A 13,944-nucleotide genomic window follows, 5' to 3' on the forward strand; every position below is an offset into this window, starting at 1 on the left:
CCAAGCATATTGCAACAAACGGTGTATTTCTATCGCTGTTCGTTTAGTTTTTATTGCCGTTTCAAATATACCGGTCATTTTTGAAACACCCTGTACATTGCTGTTCGTTACACAGATGCCAGCCTTGTAAGAGAAAGGAATGCAGACCCAAATATTTTGTACTATTATATTTAATCTTTGCAGGTTTTTCCATTAAGTTCTGATACAATAAATGTGAAATTAGTTTCCATTCTCCCTAAATCCCAGTAAATAGCTGTTTCTGGCGAATTGACCCGGTACGAAACCGTCATTAGTTCATTCGTAAGCCGTTCTACAGTATCAGATTAGGCCTTTAAGAAGGCCATTCTAGCACATTTTGATTTCCTTCGAGTCACTCTGAAATGGTCCTTGGTTTATGGACAGGTTCACTATCATGTTGATGCCAAACAGGCCCATTTTCCTAAAATATAACGTTCATTCTGCTATCGACCAAAACTAATTGTTCGGGCCCTCCAGAAAGTGCTGCACCAGACCACCTCACAATCTTCGCTGAAATTCAACGTCTCAGCACATTCCGGCAAATAAAGGTTGCCAAACGGCTGTTAAGTTCACCAACAGTCGTTTCACTGCTAAATAACGTTCTGAGCCTCATCGCTCCATAAAATCTAGTTTCGGCGATCTGCAGTTCATTCAAGTATCTTTGAGACACTACGAATGACGTTTTGCATTTCATTTGTGCGTATCATCAGGAACTTCCTGTCAGCAAAATCACCCAGTCCGTGAATAATTATTCTCCAAAATAAGCCATCCGCGATAGGCAACAAGAATGACAAGTTGTTTCGTATTTACACTTCTACAATCCAGCAGTTTCTGTTTGCTGTTTATAGGTAACGTACCCGTCGTAACCTCTGCATTTTACAGTATCCCATTCGATCTTACTGAACTGTCTTTTGCCCCCTTCTGACGCACTGAGTATCTATGATGTATGTTGTTGAAGCTCTGTGCAGATGACGTGTAGTGGTGGTCACAGATCTCAGTCGATCGATAGCCACCCTAAAACTAGAGCCTACGGACACTGGCAGTTTCAGTAACTAATCTACTGACGGTGATTCCGTATGTATGGAAATCCACCTAATACTATCAAACAGGAGAGCGTTTTCAATTAACAGGACGACATCTGAATTAGACTTGCGAGAAGTTAGCATTAACTGCTGTTTTCTCTACATATACTTTACAGGCAAACGTTCGGAAACCTTTAGGGGCATACAACCACCCAGTTATCCCTAACAGTAAACATACGCGCAGAGGAACAGGTGTTTCTTTAGCATGGTACTCGCTTGGAGGAAATAAAAACACACTGGCCAGGTCCCACAAACACGAGGAGGAAAGAGTTTGGAGGAAGAGACCAAACTGCGAGGTCATCGGTCTCTCCGGATTAGGGAAGAAAGTCAGCCGTGCCCTTTCAAAGGAACCATACTGGCATTTGCCTGAAGCAATTTAGGGAAATTACGGAATACCTACATCAGGATGGCCGGACGTGGTATTGAACAGTCGTCCTCCCGAATGCAAAGGAAACAACTGTTGTATTAAATGATCTGTACATGAAAGGCCGGCCAGGGTGGCCGAGCGGTTCTAGGCACTACAGTCTGGCACCGCTAGACCGCTACGGTCACAGGTTCGAATCTTGTCTAGGGCATGGATGTATGTTATGTACTTAGGTTAGTTAAGTTGAAGTAGTTCTAAGTTCTACGGGACTGATGATCTCAGACGTTAAGTCCCATAGTACTCAGAGCCATTTGAACCATTTTGTACATAAAAGGGAGAGGAATATTCATTTTTCCATGAATGGTACCTGCAGGAAGTTCTTAGTCAACAATTAGCCATGCCTCCTTTCACTAACTCTACAACAGTCAGTCATACCTTCGTCTTCCTAGATCTACATCAGATTGAAATTGGCTCAAAATCATACTATCATTTCATTGTGCTCACTGTGTTCATTTGTTGTGAACTACACACATTACTTCATATTATTTTCACAACATTTTATATAATGATGTGCAATGTTACATAGACCATGTATGTACCAGTTCCAGTGTTCATAAGTGACTATTTTTAGGAGTGCAGCAAAATTCAGCTTCTTATGAACAATAGGTTGTGTTACCATCCAGGCAATCAGTATTAAGAATGGGCCTCTGTTTTTCATTACTCTTGTCTGCATAAGCTGTAAAAATACTTGTTGCTTAAGAGTAGCTACAGTTATCTAATGGAGCTATTTTAGGTAAGAAAATGTTTTATTTAGAAAAATTAATTTCATTTGTACGTTTGCTGGATGAATGGGGAGTAAATCCAACTGTGTAAAATAATTACCTGTAGAGTTCTTGTTACATTTTGATCAGTATGTGGCCTGCAGCAAATCATTTTCTATCTCACTGTATTCTTTTTAATGTTGCATTGTTGAAGGTATGTTACCTGGGAATATTGACTTTACGTGTCCAAATTGTTTGCAAATATATTAAATAAATTCACAAATATTGAAATCGTGTCTTTACTACAGCCCTGAGTTTTCTCAGACTAAGTGGTAACATTACTCTCTTGTATGTGTACTGTAAGCAAAGCCAAAAGCTACATTTCTGCAACTCTAAATCATCCTAAACTGTCCAGATATTATGGTATTTCTACTTTCCATACTGTTGCACCATTTATGTTTGTATGGACACTTATTTTTCCTAATGTTTTTTCTATATAGACTAAATTATATGTGGCACATACCTGCTCTGAGATGACTGCTCAGTTGTCACCAAGTCATAATGTAAAATTTACTATAATTTAAAACTACTACATCTGAACTATTGCATGATTTGTAGTTTGTGTATGTACAGGCCAAATGGTATTCTGGAACAAGAGTGTTCCACATGTGTGGGGTTTTTTGTGGACTTAAATGCATAGTATCAAAAGTGTACAGTGTCAGTCCTCCTTATGCATTGTATGTGGGGAGTACAGCATAATAATAAATGTTTCAATTCAGAACTGATCACAGCTTTGTATCATACACACTTCTTGGAAAAAAAAACATTTCCAAGAAATCTCCAGATTCAATACATAACCTGTTTAACAACAGAGTAAAATAATTGGTATATGTGGAAAGAAGTTCCAAACAAGAAACCAAGGCAAGAGGCATTAACATTTTACATTCAGGAAAGAGCACCACCATTAGTTGAGGAACTATCAGGAACACTGTGACACATTCATTTTACTCAGTCTGTCACCTAATAATTCAGTTACATTCATTAAGAAATTGTGATTTTGGTGTGTTTTGCTGTGACAGTGTCTTGTTAACACTGGAATTAGGTAGTCAGTTTGCCAGAACATGTGAATCATACTGACTAAACATTACTTTAACTTTATGTACAATGTTAACTAACCTAATGCAACCTATCTTTTTATTCCTGTAAGCCATAAGAAAATTCTCCCATTAAAATTAGAGGGGGGGAGACGGGGAGAGAGCGAGAGAGAGAGAATAAAAATAAATTCAGGGGTGGAAGGTATCTAGCTATTTCACAACATTTTAGTGTCAGCCACCACACTATCTGCTTCTGCTTGTTCAGCATTTCAGAAGGTACTGTGCAGCACTTAATAGCAGTATTTTCCTATTTAGTATTATCAGGTATTTTCCTAAATTCAGGAACAGTGGGACGAGAAAAGTGAGTGAAATGCTTTTTCAACTTGAACAGAAGTTTTACTAACACTTGCTGGTTTGAACGACATTTCACATCTTTCAGGAACAACCTCAATACTTGGAAAAATAGCCAAATGACATTTTAATTAAAGGAAAGAACAGTTATAGCGAAAATTTGTAACTATTTACAGAATATTACAGTTCATTCTATAAATTTACATTATAATACAAAAAGGTCTTTTGACTTATTTTTAAATTTAAAGTCTTTACATTTCCTAACTCGTCCGAAACTTACAAAAACAAATGACAGTAAGTACAAATTACAACAATGCTAGTGTCTTAGGTGTTGCAGAAAGGTCTAAAATTATCTAAAGTGACTAAAGTAGGATTGGTTCACAACCCTTATAAATTTACAAATATTTCCCTTTCTGCTGACATCCCAAAAACATGGAAAATGACTTAGTTTTAATAATGTAACAGGAACATGTATCTTTGTTCAAAAAAGTGTCTGGTATCCACTTCACACTAACAATGGCAAATACTCTTGCAATTTTTTATATAAAATGACACTATCTTTTACTGAACAAATTACTCTCACAAAGGATTTATCAAGTTTCAGTCAACAGGCAAATTGGAAAACTGGAATATTAACAAGCCTTTATTTAAAAATTAAAATAAAAATTGTATAAATAGTTCAGTTGTTTTTACATTACTGACTTAGTTTCATTTCAGACAAATCACAAATAATGTACGTATAATCGCGCACACGATACTCAGTTGCATAGTCATTTATTTAGATTCACCGTGACTGGAAAGAAAAAGAAAGAAATGGGGGAGGGAGAGAGTAGGTAGGGAGGGGGAGGGAGAGGGAGGGAGAGGGGGGAAGAGGGGGAGAGGGGGGGAGAGAGAGAGAGAGAGAGAGAGAGAGAGAGAGAGAGAGAGAGAGAGAGAGAGAGAGAGAGAGAAACTGCCGTACGATTTCATTATTCCATTTTCTTGTAAACTGATTACACTGTGACAATGGTATCTACTGATACAATGTTGCACTACAATGATCAGTATTTAGTACATCACTTACTACCAACCAGTGGCGTACTATGATGAACCTGCGTCATTTTCTGTGAAGGAGATGGAAAAGCACAGTTTCCAATTGAGGAGTTCAGAAAAAATAAATAACTGTACAGGTGCTTTCCTCCTCTTCTTCACCAAGTTCACACTCATCACCCTTCAACAGCCAATTCATATCGTTAAGCTGAAAAGGCTAAGTCTTTCAAGTAAGCACATCAGTCACTCGAGAACACATTCACACCGACTAACGGCACCAGGCACACACCACACGAGTTCCGCTTTTTTAGACGACAGTCTATCCAGCACGGCTACTCAGACTTCCGTTGCGAGTAGCCCGTCCTGATGGTGGAAATGTTCGTCTATCACATACACGCTGCTTGTGGGACCAGTCAGGACGTTGCTGCCCTCTTTGTCATGCGTTCGCTTTGTCAACGCGGGGTCACTGCAAAGAAGAGAAGTGGATATTAGAACTCCCAGTCCCAGAATGCTCACAGTCCACGCAGTAGCCATCCACTGAAATGACGCAAACGAGTGTGGAGTGTTTCGAGGGAAACGCTCGACAAGCGTGTGCATCCACATTTAATCAAGCTCTTGCAAACACACATTAAGCAGTACAAGTTCTGTTTTGGCAAAACGACTCACCTCGCATTGCAAAGCGACGAGTCGACGGACAGAACAGATATCCTCTTTTCCGCCGTCACAGATGTCCTCGCACTGGGACACAGGTTGTCAAAGTCTTTCTCCAGCTTTGCGCTGCTGGTTACATTGAGCAGAGCCGACGTTCTGCGGTTAGCTGCTGCGTCCGTATTTAACTGTTTTTGCGACCTCGTCCTGTGTAACGTGTACACAGGCCCGCCATTGTCCACTACCTGTGCCTTGGGGTAGCACAAATCACTGTCCACACCAGCACTCACACTGACGATGTTGGGCACTGTCGAGCCGCCACCGCCGCCACCGCCACCCCCACCACCGTCCTCTGGAGAAGGCGCCGTGTTCGCAGCAACCACATTGTTGCAGCACTTGTCCCAGGTATTCTTTATCATGTGCGCATCACCAGGGCCCGCACGCTTTGCCATCGAGCTGTGAACGGCATTTTGCTCATTTTGCATGCGCGCTTCATCGTCTGCCTTCTGCTGCTCGCGTTTCTGGCGCTGCTTCATGCACATGACAACCACAGCAGCCACCAGCACAAGCAGTGGCACTGCCGTCGAGATGGTCGCGATCACAACAACGTGCTCCGGTGACAGGCCACCACCATCTTGACTCTCCACCTGGCGGTGGTGCGAGCTGTTGGCAGCGTTCCACACGGCGGCTGACTCGGCCGGTGCAGACGTCGACGGCACAGCAGGTGGTGGAGGTGGAGGCACCACCTGATGCTCATCTGCCGTGCCCTCGTCACCACACACAGGTCCGTGGAAGCCCTCGGGGCAGCGGCACTGGAACGCGTTCACCCTGTTGATACAGGTGCCACCGTTGAGGCAGGGGCTCGACTTGCACTCGTCCACCTCGACACTACAGTCCTTCGCAGTGAATCCGGGCCGGCAGGCGCAGCGATAGTCGTTGAGCAGATCAGTGCAGGTGCCACCATTGGCACACGGCTTGGTCCGGCAGTAGTCCACCTTGTTCTGGCACAGTGAGTCCACGTAGCCCGGCACACACTGGCACCGGAACTGATTCACCATGTCGATGCAAGTGCCACCGTTGAGGCACGGATTGCCCTTGCAGTCATCAATGTTGATCTCACAGCGCTTGCCAGAGAACCCGACAGGACAGTTGCAGTCGAAGCCGGCGATGCGGTCGACACAGCTACCATTGTTGAGGCAGGGCGCAGAGGCACACTCGTCAATCTGGTGCTCACAGTCGACGCCGTCGTAGCCGGGAGGGCACTGGCAACGGTAGCCCTGTGCCGTGTCGGAGCACGTGGCGCCGTTGCGGCAGGGCTCGTTGTCACACGTCTGTGCCGACGTCTCGCAATGCGGGCCGTGCCACCCTTTTCGGCAGTCGCAGCGGAAGCTCCCAGTTCCGTTCTCCTGTTGCACAAACAAACAGGTGCCTGGTATAGCTACACATTCTAAATACCCATCCACTACTTATTCTAATGGAGACACACAATTCTTAGTGAATGCAAACTTGGCAGCAATGATACAAAATGTGTATTCTGAACGATACATCCCTCTTAAGGAAACTTATCTAATTGGCATACGTCTGCTTGAAATCGTGCATTACACTATAGTTTTGGGTGCTTATCACTACGTTTTAAAAGGCTACCAGCTGTCTCGATTGTATCAGCTTTTCTGTTTTTCTCATTACTTTTATTTTAGGTTTCACAACGCATATCAACTATAATCACTCCTGGCCTCGAACAGATCAGAAGTGCATTATAAAGGTTACTCACCCTGCAAGTTCCACCATTCTGGCAAGGGTGGTGGGCACAGTCATCCAGCTGGCGCTCACAGTCGGTGCCCGTGTAGCCGGGTGGGCAGGAGCACGTGTACGAGCCCTGGCCCGTGTTGAAGCAGGTTCCGCCGTGCCGGCACGGCTTGTGGTTGGTGCAGTAATTAAGATCCTGGTTGCAGAAGAGCCCGCCCCAGCCTTCATTGCACAGGCAGTCCCACGGTTTCTGGCAGGTGCCGTGTAGGCAGCCCGGGTAGCGCTCGCACTGGTCACACAGGGGGCCCTTCCAGCCACTGTGGCACCTGCACACGATAGGACATGCTGTACACCTGAAACTTGTAGCTGTAATATGATCTTATAGCTGAATTAATGCAAATGCCCTGTGTGTAGTAATCATAGTTACAGCGGGGGAGGGGTGGGGGGTCGAAACTGGTGAAGAATCTGGTTTGACACAATGAGGAGGTTCAAATGGCTGCAGGTTGCAGCAGTTATGCAGAGATGAATAGACTTGCACACTAGCTGTACCATTCAGTCTCAACTAGGAACAACAGTGACAACAATGATGACAAGATTGTAGTAGAATGCACACTGTGGATTGCTTTTAATGTCTTTAAGAAAAGGATGCTAACTTTTACACAGCATCCAGTTGACTCTTCTTTAAGCAGTCTGTGAAGATACACTTGACTCAGAGCGAGGACTACAAGATGCACCACGATTTTTCCAGCCCAAACAGAATATAAATGATTGCACCTTGTTAAAGGATAATGCTGCAGGTTTTAAACGAATCTCAATACCTCTCTATAAATTTTATATTACAAGATATAGTCAGTATAACAATACACAGTGTACAAGTAACAATGAAGCTTCATTGCAAATGAAAATGCCAATTCACTACGATTTGATAATTAGGATTTGCAAGACCCTCAGTTCTCCTAAACACCTCATGCTCACAAGCATTATCACAAAGCCTCTCAGGTTACCTGCAAAGCGATACCTGTTCAACGGGACTCTTACTAATGAGTATGTACTGAAATGTGGTAGGATAACAGACTAAGTGGTTAAAAATGGTTCAAATGGCTCTGAGCACTATGGGACTTAACTTCTGAGGTCATCAGTTCCCTAGAACTTAGAACTAATTAAACCTAACTAACCTAAGGACATCACACACATCCATGCCCGAGGCAGGATTCGAACCTGCGACCGTAGCGATCGCGCGGTTCCAGACAGTAGCGCCTAGAACCGCTCGGCCACCCCGGCCGGCACTAAGTGGTTAATGTTTCAATTACTGTTCCACACTTAAACGCCCACAGAAGTGCCGAATGCATGATCAGACTGTAAGGGTATTTTAGGTGGTAAATGCTAGCAAGTAACACAAAATTGCGTTAACACACAGCGATCAAGTTAAAGGTTTTATCATGTAAAACACTACACTCATCGAAATTAATGTATTTTGTATTTAGACCTGTGGCGGAAGAAATCTGCCGGTAGCTCAGACCTAGCATTCCTGAAGTTAACACAAACCAGAGGCCCATCTAAAATTGTTCAAAAATGGTTTCAGTGCAGAACAAATGAGACTCCAGTATACCAGCACGGAGGCCGGGAACAAACAGATGAAGAGCTGTGTTCGGCCGCTCGTAAGTAAGTAAATCGCCCGACGCCGCAGACGTTACAGCCACTGGACCCCGTAATCATAAACGTCATTGTAGCTGCGACGGGAGACGCGATCACCAGCTGACCGCAACATGTAGTCTGAACTGAACGAGTATTTGGGTGCAGGTCCGCTCGAGAAACACGGCACTCGATTCCAACGAACAGCTTTGATTTTGGTAATAAGGCACACTGTACCTCCTGACACCAAAGAACTTCGAATATTCCGTAAAAACGGCGGCTTTACCACTGAAACGCTAACACACAGTGCACAGTCGCGTGTGGCCGATGTTTTAGAGAGCAAAAACACTACAGTGTGTTTTAACAGTGGTGAGAGGTGCCATCAGGAAGCTACAAGTTCTTTAACTACGGCATTAATCGATGGCCTGTTATAATATGAAGTCACAGGACTGATAAATGAGGACGTTCTCCTCGGAATGGAATTTGTGAAAAGCACTGATAAGAAGGATAGAGTACATGAGTTTGTGTTAAGATACCAGGTAGCGTCTTCAATGGAAATACATGAGAATTTTCGGGGATGACGTATTTTGACTATATCGATCAAATAATTGAGGGCATTGGGTATAAGTGAAAGATGTGATATAGAAGACGAGAGGAAGTCGTTTCGCGCCGATTCGAGTGTCACGATCGATGTAACCCACGTACCTCGCTAATCCCCCGAAACAAGCATTATATTGAGGAGTCTCTTCTAGCTGCAACACTTTTATTGCCTGTACTAGACCGGTTGTTTCTGAACTTCAAAATCGGGCGTCGGAAGGTAATACGGCCAGAAAAAAATGGAACCACAGACTAGAGCGGACTGGAGCGATAAGACGAGGTCTGAGCAGGTAGCGGCCAATTAATCGGCGTGGGACCGCTACCCAGAGGGCTAATTAGCGCTGCGCTGTCTAATGTATTCGCCGCCTGCCCTTATTCTGGCGCGGCCAGGAATGTGAGCACACAGCCGCCCCCGCTGAACGCCGTACGCCACCAGCTCGTTAGGCGCAAGAAGACGGCCACGATAGCGGCCGGTTGGCGCTAGCTGCCTCCTCCTTTGTATGGAGGCGAGGCTGATGGCTTTCTCCGTAAGCCACCGCGCGGGTACACTCCGCGCTCCGGCAGCCGCCGAAAATGGCGACATTCCCACGGCCGCCGCCAAAGCACGCGCGTGTCAAAATTCTCTCGTCACTATCACACTGCTTACCACCAATTCGTATTTCACCCACATTTTCTCTCAAACTAATGACACTAAACTAGTACTGTTCACACTAACTGTTCGTTGTTTTCTGTGGGAATTGCCGAACGGTCAGTTTTGGTGAACGCACTATATATTCGTGTAATACCAAGTAACGCAATGTTTAATTGAACTCTCTCGATGCTTACGAAGTTAGTCGCGCTGTGCATGATTGCGAACTAAAGAACTTCAGCAAAATATTGTTGCCAGTCCGGCTGTTTCACTACAAGCATCTTCAAAATCAGGTACTTTGTCAGAAAAAAAGGGGCAGGTTTTAAAACTCCTGTCGCGTTAAGTCAGAAACGTCACCGATGAAGGTAAACAGAGGAAAATTTACTACTGACAGCCATAATCCACTTACTACAGTTTCATACTACACCGGTGTTCTAGAGATACAAATGTCAATTTAACAATGACATTTTTGTGACGACGTTAAAATTTTTCCCTGGAGATCAACATTACTACTGTCGAGCACTGTCCGAATTCAGTGTTCATTAGCAATCGTACAACTTGTGCGATGTCACGAATGGCCACTCTGATTATACGGTTAACAGCTCCGGATTTGTTCTTCGTTATTTTGTAACGGCTAGGTTAGGTTAGTGTTTTTTAGCGTCTCGTCGACAACGAGGTCATTAGAGACGGAGCACAAGTTCGAACCCGAAGGATGGGGAAGGAAAAATCGGCCGCGCCCTTTCAAAGGAACCATCCCGGCATTTGCCTGAAACGATTTAGGGAAATCACGGAAAACCTAAATCAGGATGGCTGGAGACGGGATTGAACCTATTTTGTAACAATACGCTGTATACACAGAACGATGTCTGCAGGGGAAGCGGTAACTGCCGAGAAGGGTGAGAACAGCAGCACAGCGAACAGGGCGAGATAACCCGGGGGACGACGATTTCGCAACAGTAGTCCCGCTGTGTCGCTTATCGGGCGGTAAGCAAGCAGTGTTCCCCTTTTCATCCCCCCCCCCCTCCGTCACCACGGAGACCTTACACGGTTAGTGAGTGCCTTAAACTTTAGTTACACGAACTTGCCAGGTTCTCCGACCTCACCCCCCGCCGTACGCGCTCCTGGCTTTTGAGAGAACCATAGGTGTTTCACATATTCGCAAGCATTTCACGTCTCTCCGCATTTGAAGAAGCAATTCGGTGCCACTGCGATGTTTCTGACATTCTAGAAGCTTGTGTGTAAGTGTCTACTATCGAATGAGGAAATAAGTGATCTAAATAGGAAGTTAATCGTTTGTGAGCACTGTGAGAGGTGTGTGGTTTTGCGGGCGCGCAGCGGTTGCGGCGGCGCTAGCCACCTAGTTGCCGTTGGCCGCGACTGTCCACCGGCCACATGTGAATCTCATTGAGTTGCAACGAGCAAGCCAAGCCGCCACGCCTGCCTGTTCCCACGGTGAGGGATTCAGTATGCAGGTCAAGGAGATACCTCCCCGAGCCACTGCCAACTCTATTCACGCTTACACAAATGTCGCAAATTCGACGATGCACTCTAGTGTAATTTAGTAAACCCGATGACTGACGGACAGCTACCTCAGCCGCCGACTCGCGGTGAATAACAATCGCTCGCCGACGGCTTCATGCGCTGGATTCCGTTTCCACTTGTAAATATCTCAACTTCTTCCCCACAAAATTTACAGAGCTAATGTGCGTATTACACCGTTTAAGAACGGCACAGGAGTACATTAATTGATTAGTGCGTACTTCATTACGCTGCGCTGCCACACCGCCGTTGCGTTGAAACTGCGTAACTGTTTTTGTTTTAGTTCGGCTTCGGGGTGGGGGAGGGGGGGGGGGGCGCTGAGTGTGGGACGGAGGGAGGTGAACAGGAAACAGGCAGATGATTACAGTGTCGTGTTAATTGGACAGGTTTTTTTTCTCGTTACTTTAGAAAGTAAGTAAGGAACTTTGGGTTCGTGTTACTTTACTCCTACTTTACCTTCAAAGGTAATTAATTTATCTCGTGGTTGATACAAAAGCAAAGACTGGTGTCGTAGTGTATGCAGCGTATTTTCGAAGTAACAGCTGTAAATTTTAAGGAAGTGGTGTCTCCTCCTTTATTGTATACACGCTTCCGTTACTGTATACACGAAGTCTTAATCGTATTTACGCTATCCCTAGAATGCTCTGACTTCTCACAACGGTTTATTGCCATGCTGGCGATCCCTTGATAGATACGTGGACGCTCGACTGCGCCATTAGTTCCCCGTTATGCTGTCCTACAATCACGTATAATGAACTACGAATGCCATTACACATTCCCAACTATTCACGGTACACATCTGAAATATTAATTTGTAAGTTTGAAATTTATTTTTATGCAGACTAGTACGAAGAAAAACCTACAATGCACTGGCACTCACCTAAACAACATATGTTACAAGTATTCAGCCACTACTGCAGAAAGCTAATGAAGTAGTGAAAGTAGTACTTACAGGCACTCGTTGGGCTTCGTGCAATGTCCGTGCTGCTCATCACACCCAGGAAGACAGCGCGCTGAAAAAAAACAGAAAAAATTTCGTTGTAAGACGTCATCAGTACTCAGCGAAACATTACATAACGGCGCTGCCCTTGTGTTCTAACTGCAAGGGTGGTGGACGGCTTTCGAGTTTCGTGGGCAGGCCTCGGCGCAGTGCGGAAGGCGGGCTGTTAGGACCCATGGCTTATCACTCGGCTGACAATGGCGGTGCGCCTGACAATGGCGAAGCTCCGTGACGGCCCGTGGCACGCGAACCAACGAAAAATTCCCCCAGCCTTTCACGGCCGGCGGCCACAGGGACTGTGCAGCGACAGAAATAAATTTCCCGTCTTCCTTAAAATGTCGCCGCGCCTCTTGGGAGCTCGTCCTGAAGGCTCACTACTTCCGCCACCGACAAAGTCAACCAGAAAATTGACCGCCTCTTGCCTACGAAAGTGACCCACCTATCATCGTTTCCTGTACACTAAGGTAGAAACATCCAAAGGGATGGATGGATGGAGAGAGAGAGAGAGAGAGAGAGAGAGAGAGAGAGAGAGAGAGTAGTGGGGGGGGGGGGGGTCGACAAGTTGGCGCGTACATAGAATATCAATTAGCTGATAACTTCTCGAGCAACTGGCCCTTAAGCTACACTTCGAGCAGCAGAGTACGATATTCAGAGAACGCACTCATTAAAACGGTTGCTCACAATTAACAAACCAACATCCCCGAATGTTAAGACACTGTTAGAGCCTAATAACCACGATACATACATCTTTCCTTTAACAGTGTGAGGTAACTGACCTGTGTAATTGTAAAAAGTAACAACAAAGAAACGAGCTGGTCACTGTGGTATCAATAGCTACCGACATTCAAACGCTCGTTAAATGCATATATTCCCATATTGTATACTCTCAGGTAATGAAATATGCATAAAAATATTATCCATTATGGACTAATAGGTAATTCTGTGATAGTGGAACAAAATTTTATGTAACGGTAGATAGCGCCATGAGCCAATATTGTTTACAGTGTTGCAAATGGAAACCCCTCGGGCTCTTGAGCACGATACTCACTTCTCCCCCTACCCGGCGCGAGCACGTGGCTAAACTGACTGGGGATCAACGAAAAATGTAACAGCGTGGAAACAGGTGATACACTGTGAAGCGCGAAGCGCCATTTATTAGCGCGGCCGCACGCCACGAGAGTGACAGTTCCCGGGGACGCGTGGGCAGCGCTGAATGCAGAGGGCGGGGCAGGGTGGAGGTGTCTGCGTCTGCGGAAGGCCTTTAAGGCGGCTCTTTAAAGCCCCGCGGATGTCGCTTTTGTGTGTCTCAATGCCGCAACCGGGCCGCCGCTCATCGAGGCCACTGCTCCTCGCCACAAGCCTCTCGCCATTTCGGATCGTGTTACCAAAACAAAACAAAAAAAAGCCTACTCGTCGTCGCGGCGGTGGGGCTGAGCACAATTAAATAGGCCGGCC

General features: G+C 45.3%; 1 protein-coding gene across 3 annotated transcripts in view; it reads right to left on the reverse strand.

Moving 5' to 3' along the window:
* Positions 1–3,772: 3,772 nt before the first annotated feature.
* Positions 3,773–13,944, reverse strand: part of LOC126248096 (neurogenic locus protein delta) — a 1,462,003-nt gene continuing 1,451,831 nt past the window's right edge. For all 3 annotated transcript variants that reach the window (XM_049948762.1, XM_049948763.1, XM_049948764.1), the window contains 4 exons: positions 12,442–12,502; positions 7,119–7,419; positions 5,366–6,753; positions 3,773–5,165 (listed from right to left, as the gene is read on the reverse strand). In XM_049948762.1, the coding sequence (XP_049804719.1) occupies positions 5,036–5,165; positions 5,366–6,753; positions 7,119–7,419; positions 12,442–12,502 (1,880 nt within the window). In that variant the 3' untranslated portion in view covers positions 3,773–5,035. The remainder of the gene's footprint in view (positions 5,166–5,365; positions 6,754–7,118; positions 7,420–12,441; positions 12,503–13,944) is intronic.

Source organism: Schistocerca nitens, chromosome 3 (genome assembly GCF_023898315.1).
Source record: "Schistocerca nitens isolate TAMUIC-IGC-003100 chromosome 3, iqSchNite1.1, whole genome shotgun sequence".
NCBI lineage: Eukaryota > Metazoa > Arthropoda > Insecta > Orthoptera > Acrididae > Schistocerca > Schistocerca nitens.